General features: G+C 37.9%; 1 protein-coding gene across 5 annotated transcripts in view; it reads right to left on the bottom strand.

Moving 5' to 3' along the window:
* Positions 1 to 1,175: 1,175 nt before the first annotated feature.
* The window catches only part of col14a1a (collagen, type XIV, alpha 1a), a 139,340-nt gene continuing 133,392 nt past the window's right edge, over positions 1,176 to 7,123 (bottom strand). For 2 of the 5 annotated variants that reach the window (XM_079895467.1, XM_079895471.1), the window contains 3 exons: positions 5,888 to 5,965; positions 5,188 to 5,343; positions 1,176 to 2,252 (listed from right to left, as the gene is read on the bottom strand). In XM_079895467.1, coding sequence (XP_079751593.1) covers positions 2,218 to 2,252; positions 5,188 to 5,343; positions 5,888 to 5,965 — 269 coding nt within the window. In that variant the 3' untranslated portion in view covers positions 1,176 to 2,217. Of the gene's footprint in view, positions 2,253 to 2,487; positions 3,293 to 5,187; positions 5,344 to 5,887; positions 5,966 to 7,123 lie in introns of those variants that run through there. The other 3 variants (XM_079895468.1, XM_079895470.1, XM_079895469.1) reach the window with 2 other exon arrangements.

Genomic DNA, 7,123 nt, shown 5'->3' with positions numbered 1-7,123 from the left:
GATTGGGGCTTAGTTCAATTAGGAGAAACAAACATTACTGGTGTGCATCTTGAGACAAAACAATGGCTCGTGCTTATTTTAAGATATGTCAGTGCAAGTTTCTTTCAGTTAAAACAGCTCAAACGTGCATTTTAGCCTGGGACTATCTTAAGCCTTGTCTGTGAAACCTGGGACAAGGCAGAGAGGTAGTCAAACTGCAGCCCTATTCATTTAACTGTGGCTCTATAGTAATAAAGCTCAGATTCTTTGGCCGTTGCTTGTTCCGCAAATGGCTTTAGCAGCCTCTCTGAAGCCTGATCCAGCTCTAATGCAACTGTCGTTTTGGCCCTAATTAACTTCATATGGCTCTATAAGCCCTTTCTGTTGCTACTTTAGCCTTTTTGAAGTTTGCTTAACTTATAAAAAACATTGTCTTGGGATAGAAAAGAAACGCCCTTGTTAGCCTCTGGTGTTTGTTGCGATGTTTAATTTTATATGTACAGGTTAAACTGAGTTTGCTTGTAAATGAATGAATTTACAAGGCAGTGCATGTTCCATTATTTGAGCTCATTATACCAAACATGTTTATTCAAAAGAAAACATGTTGTTTTAAATGTAAAACGTCATTTTTCAAACTTTCTGTGGGCGACCAATTAGCAGCAGACGGAACGGAAAACCACTAAGGCCAGACGAGACATCATCTCGAGTCATTGTTGCAGTACAGTTTTATTGGTTACAAAAACAAATAATAAAGTAAAAATAAATTACTTTGTAGATTCAAAGGTCTGGTGATGAGTCTTTCCACTGCAGTTTGATTCCTTCTGAAAGGACGGTAGACCACAGGCCTAACTCTTAACTCTTCAGGTCTCTTTCACAGTGAGAAACAGGACCACAGAGACACGAAAGGATGCCATGCTGAGCTCTTCTTTTATAGAAAAACAGTTCGTCTTACAAGACCATATGTAAAGGAAGTTCACATAAACGTGTGATAATACAATTACGATCCAGACAAATTGTGTGGTGTTACTGTGACGGACCAATGAAAAATTAGGAGATTATGTTTGGTTCATTAATAAGTGTGATTAAGAATTCAGCTTTTCATAAATGACCGCTAGTGATATGAACATCAAAAGCATCAACGGAGGTATTTTCTTCTCTAAATAAAATAACTTAAACAGCCAGTTCCAGATAACTGCAAAATGCTGTAAACATTTGTGAAATTTGTAATATAGCAGATCACTAATATGCACTTTAAAAAATACACAAACTGTACAGACACCCCCATTATCATTTACAAAAGTTATGGACTACACAATTCAAAACCACTGCGCTGCAATAATCCTTTTGTTCATCATTTTTGTCGATTTCCAATAATATCAGTAAACATCCTTTAAAAAAAGCTACATTTATGTAAAGAGCAATATTGTGTAAAATATTAAGACTTGATTTTTATCATGACATCTTTAAGAATAAATCTAAATATAGTGAGGGAAATGCTTTAAACATGGAACAAAAAATCCAAATGCATTGTGGAATATATATATCGAATAATTCAAAATAATTTTTTAAGAATAAATGATTTAATATAAATATATTTTGTGGGGGGAGGGGGTAATTTAATGTATTATCTAACACAATTTTGCTTCACGCTAATGAACGCTTCACGCTCTTTTTTTTTTTTTTTTTTTTAAAGAATGTTTCGATATTTTACTGGAAATCAAGACAAAAATACCCATTAAGAATTTTTTATGTTTTCTTTGAACTTGCTTTTCATCTCATTGGCTACATGCAGCCTCACAAAAGACAGAAAAGTCATTGAATGAATATCGGCACAGTTTCATTTTCTAATCTTCTCCACACACCCACCCCATATAAGGATGCATATAGCAGGCACTTTTTTCGGAATTCCCTCAGTCCTATCCTGCAGGATATTCTGATGAAAAGTGTGTGTGGACGGTTGGTTTGCTGGCCACCCAGGCTATTTGGCCTTCGCTTGTACTTCCGACTCACCGATGCTCCCCTCTTCGGCCGTGCTGCGGGAAAAGCGACGTGCGCCAGGTGACCTCATCCCCACCGTGTCACCAGGGTGGGCGGGGCCAAGCCTGGAGGCATGGGGGTCAGGGTGGTACTGAGGAGGGTAGGCACGGTAGCCACGGTAAGGGTCCTCGTCATCCTCCTCGTCGTCGTAGTTGGTGGCGGGGCCGTAGTTTTGGTAGGGGTTGGAGGGTAACTGTTGTACTATGGGAACATGGGGGAATTAGATCGGTTGCCATCTTTTTCAGTCACCACCACCAAGTGAGCAGGCGTTGAGTTAGAGAGAAGGAAATGGCAAAGAGAAAAAGGCACAAAGTCAGAGCAGAAAGGAAGAAGGGAGTTATTGTGATTAGCTTAGTTTAGACCAAGGGGTTGAGGTTTAGCTGGTTAGCATGGCTTAGTTAGCCGATAAAGTGTCGATATATCCCGACAGAATGCAAATATTTCATTAAAGCATCTACTGTAATATCTGCCTTATTTTTGCGGGTGCAGCCATTAGGAACTTCTATGTGCAAGAATTCCCGGTGTTATCTGCTTCCAGTTATTTTAGCTGTACAAAAACAGTCCGTTATACTGTTTGTCTTCTAGTTATTTACCTATAGTGGCTAATGAATCGGGAGTCTCGCAGATTCACAGAATATAGCTTACTTCAGCATTTCAAAATAAGGTGGAGTGACTGATCAATTTCGAAAGGCTCTTAAAGCGCATACTTGTGTTTCCATCAGCCAATCAGCGTAATCGTGACATCATTTTCCTGCAGCTCTAGAGTAATTAGTCACACGGAATTTTATGGCTCAGGTGATTGGCTCAAAAAAACCTGGCTGCAGAATTGAGCACCCGTGAACAAAGATGGCAGATTTCAAATCACTTAGGGTCCCGCGCCAGGCAAGCATCTGTCATTAAGACAAACAGGAATGCTAACGGGTGGATTTCGCCAGTTATTATAGACCATAAAACAAAATAAGAGGACATTAAAGCAAGAAAAGTTTGGAGAAAAACATCATTGTTTGTCTGAAAACAAACTAAAATTGAGGTTTGCACAATGCTCAGATGGGTTAAAAAGCATGGCCTTTAATGGTGGTGACGTTTAGAGGGTTGGGGAACCAGGTAGGGATTTTCGAGGTGGATTTTATGTTCTGGATTGTGTGGAAAATAAATTCTCCAGATACAGTCTTTGGTTTTGGCCCATGGAAGGAGGTGGGATGAAGAAATGAAGGGAGAGAGAGAAGCAGATGGCTCTCTACTGTTTCTCAGTAGTCATTCTCATACTGCTCTGGACCTTCACATGCAGGTTTGAGACAGTGACGCCCCGGGAAAAAGAGGAGAGAGACATTGCGGTAAGTGTGAGCCTGATATACTGTAACCCACATGATGCTTTCAGCAACACCTCAACAGCCAGACTCATACTGTAATCTTTACATAGTGGCATTTCAGAAGGAGAGTCAAGGATTCTCAGTAGGGCATTAAAATCTGCTCAATACACATAAAACTTACATTCTCTCATTAGAAATGAAGTATTATCCCAGAAAATGAGGGCCGAATAAGTTACAGAGCAATTTGCAATACTATTAAGCTGTGTTGCAAGATTTTATGCTGACTGTGAAAGCTTAAAGCTATAACCTTTATAGATCTTAAAAGTGTTGATGCATTATTTCATCTATTGAGTGGAATATTACACTGTCATTTAACGGCCTTACATGGCAGAAACCCCAGAGAAAATTAGCTTTTCATTTTTTTTTTTTTTTTTTTTTCATAATACAAAACTGCAATAATCTGTGAGGCGTTCAGTAGAAAGATTCGCTAGGATCTGATAAATCAATTACTTGAAGAGTGCTGTCCATTTCCGTCCAGCCTTTCCCATATTAAAATGGCTTACTGAAATCTTGTAAGCACACGGCTTGCTCTTAAACTTTGATAGCATTTAGACTCCATGAGAAATTTATTAGTAGAATAACTGTTTGGGAAGGGCCCGTTTAATAGGACAAAAATCTCTGAGTCAGACCACGAGCTTGTTTAAAGCAATGGGTTTGCCATTCATAGGCAGTTATGAAAAATACACTCTCAAGCGAGAACTTGCGAAGCACTTCAAAACACCACAGAGAATAACAATATGGAAGTAGTGCGTTATGTCCCCTCGTCAGTTTTCTCTATAGTGATTATAATCAGTGAAGCCTGAAGCAGTCTTAAGCCCACAGCTCAATAAGGACTCGTCAGGGACGATGTTACCAGGCTAACTCTATAATTGACTTTCAGATGTAGGCTACCTTGATAACTAAATGTAAATTTCATTGGGTTTCATTCACTAACTGGGCATATGAACCTATTTGTGCATAACACCTATATGTCTGTCTTTCTGTCTGTCTATCTCCCCAGCTAATAGGGAACATTCCAAGAACTTAATGTTCTAGAAAGGTTCTCTCAAAAGTTATGAACAAACATTCTTCCAGTAACATTAAAAGAACGTTCATTCAAAGTTATCTGGTCTTTAATAATGTTGTCAAAACATTAGCATGAAAACTGTTATTTATACATTCATGGAACTTTTTTTTTTTTCATTTTTGTTGGACGTTAGTCTGTTTTTTATACATTACTACTTACAACTTTTTTTCAGATGGTTAAGAGAACATTCAAAAGTAACGTTCCCTTAATACTTGCAAAATGGTAAAATAGCGAAAATTCACATAACAACGATAAGTGTTTTTAAAACATTTAAAAAAATGGGCGTTTTGAGAACATTCAGAAATAATGTTTTCATAACTTAATAACTAACTTAATAGCTAACTGGGAATGTTAGCTAAACATCTGTATTTAAACAAATCCGTCCGTCTATATATCGATCTATCGTCTGTCTGTCTGTCTATCTATCTGTCTATCTATAGATTGTATGGAGCTATTTTTTATATTAGTATGTCAGTGCATGTGGGCCTGTATTATGCTAATATATGCTCGATATGTGCATTCATCAACATATGAACAAATTTGTGCATATGGCCATTGTGAATCTGGTGGAGATTTCACCCGAGAACCCTTTCTTCACCCATAAGATCTCTTGAACACAATTAGTGAATTAGACCCACTGGGTGTATCTGATAGAATAAGGTTTGAATGAAATTGAGAAACTTTGACAGGTAGAGAGAATTTTTGGGAGACAGAAGAAGAGAATGAGAGGATTACCTCCAACGTTGTACCCGAGGCAGGAGTTCTGATCGCAGTAGCCGGGGGGTCCAGCAGAACCAGGGCTACCAGGGGTACCTGGACGTCCTGAGGTGCCTTGAATCCCTGGTCTCCCTGGTGGGCCCTGACTTCCTGTCCGACCTTCTCCAGGAGGGCCTGAATGGGATAAAACATTCAGCATTAATATCTCCCTCATAAAACCACACCAGGATGTCTGGATTTCTTCCTCACAAAATACGAGTTTTAGCTTTTGCCAGTCCACATCCTTCTCAGATGTCACTAGTTCTTACAGCTATTGGGCTTCAATGAATCTCATTTGTGAAGAGTATTGATCAAAGCACAATTAACAGAGAGCCATCGCTGACATTATTTCAAAGCCTACCAACCGGCCATACAGCTAAAATCAATATGAAAATATTTCTCTCTGACCCGAATATTGTTTCAATATCTGCTTGATATTCTAGACAGGAATCAAAGGAACCAAAAGCAGATCAACATGTGTGCAGAGGTTATTAAAAGCTTGCAAGCTTGTGTTTTTTTTGACAGAGGGCATTTGATAATGGAAACTCCTGTAGTCTGTGCAGTCTGAAGATACTGAGCTCTACTTTTTTCTAATCTGAACTGTTAATAATTTTTACAACTTACTTGAGGACAAAGTCATTGATTTAGACTTAAATGTAACATTTGAACAGTCTCTTACCTGGGGGTCCTTGAGGACCACGAGGGCCTTGTGTCCCTACCCCTGGATTGCCCTTCTCTCCCCTTTCTCCTGGGAGACCTAGACAAAGAGACAGAGAGCTGTTAGAACATGCAAACCCATCTGAAGTAGCTGTATCCTTCTCTGTCCATGTGATTTAACCTATTCCATACACCTAGAATAATATATGGAAATAAATAATAGACCTGGCTGGTGTTATTAACACATTCTGACAGTTTTATCTGTCAGCAATCAATCAATCTATCAATCAATCAATCAATCAATCAATCTATCAATCTATCTATCAATCTATCAATCTATCTATCTATCTATCTATCTATCTATCTATCTATCTATCTATCTATCTATCGATCTATCTATCGATCTATCTATCTATCTATCAGAAGTTGACATTGGATATGAAAACAGCAATACAGGTGGTCACAAAAAAAAATCACCTTTAAATGAATGAACTGCTAACAAGACCTCCTGAAACAGATGGGTTTTTTTTCTCTCTAAGGGTCTGAACACTCTAAATGTAAGCCGCATTTTGCCCCATGGGCGATCTGATCTTCATCACCTCTGAACAAGACTGACAATCTACAAGAGAACCTCTGAATGGGATTTCTCATTAGGCTCCATGTTAACATAAACAGACAAATATCCCTCATTAGGAGATCTGGGTAACACTTTAGAATACTGTTCCTTCATTAATGAATAACTACACAGGAACAAATGAGTAATGCATTAGTAAGACTCTGTTAACTACTATTAACTAACAAGAAACTCTGATTAACGAATTAGTAAGTAATAGCGCTCAGTCAGATGTGGTAGTTCACTATTAGCTAATCAAAAACTACTATTTTTCATACCTCACTGAAGACTATAAGAACTACTATATACAGGTTAATAAATCTTTATAATGCACAATGTTTAATATAAGGTAATGGTAACCCATTAGTAATGAATCAAGTGTTACTACATCATTCTAAAGGAACTACTAATAATTTGGATCAGTATTCTAAAGTGAAAAACATGATAACAACCTAATATTGACTGAAGTCATTGTAAGCTTTAAAGGCTTTTGTAAGGTTTTGGATAGTAATGAATCAAGTGTTACTACATCTTTCTAAAGGGACTACTAATAATTTGGATCAGTATTCTAAAGTGAAGATCATGGGAACACACTAGTAATGACTAAAGTGTTACCAAATCCATTGGAAGGAATTGCTATTCAAA

This window comes from Squalius cephalus (genome assembly GCF_949319135.1).
Source record: "Squalius cephalus genome assembly, chromosome: 15".
NCBI classification, from domain to species: domain Eukaryota; kingdom Metazoa; phylum Chordata; class Actinopteri; order Cypriniformes; family Leuciscidae; genus Squalius; species Squalius cephalus.
Note: the sequence above shows the minus strand (reverse complement) of the source record. Positions and strands in the feature narration are given on the sequence as shown.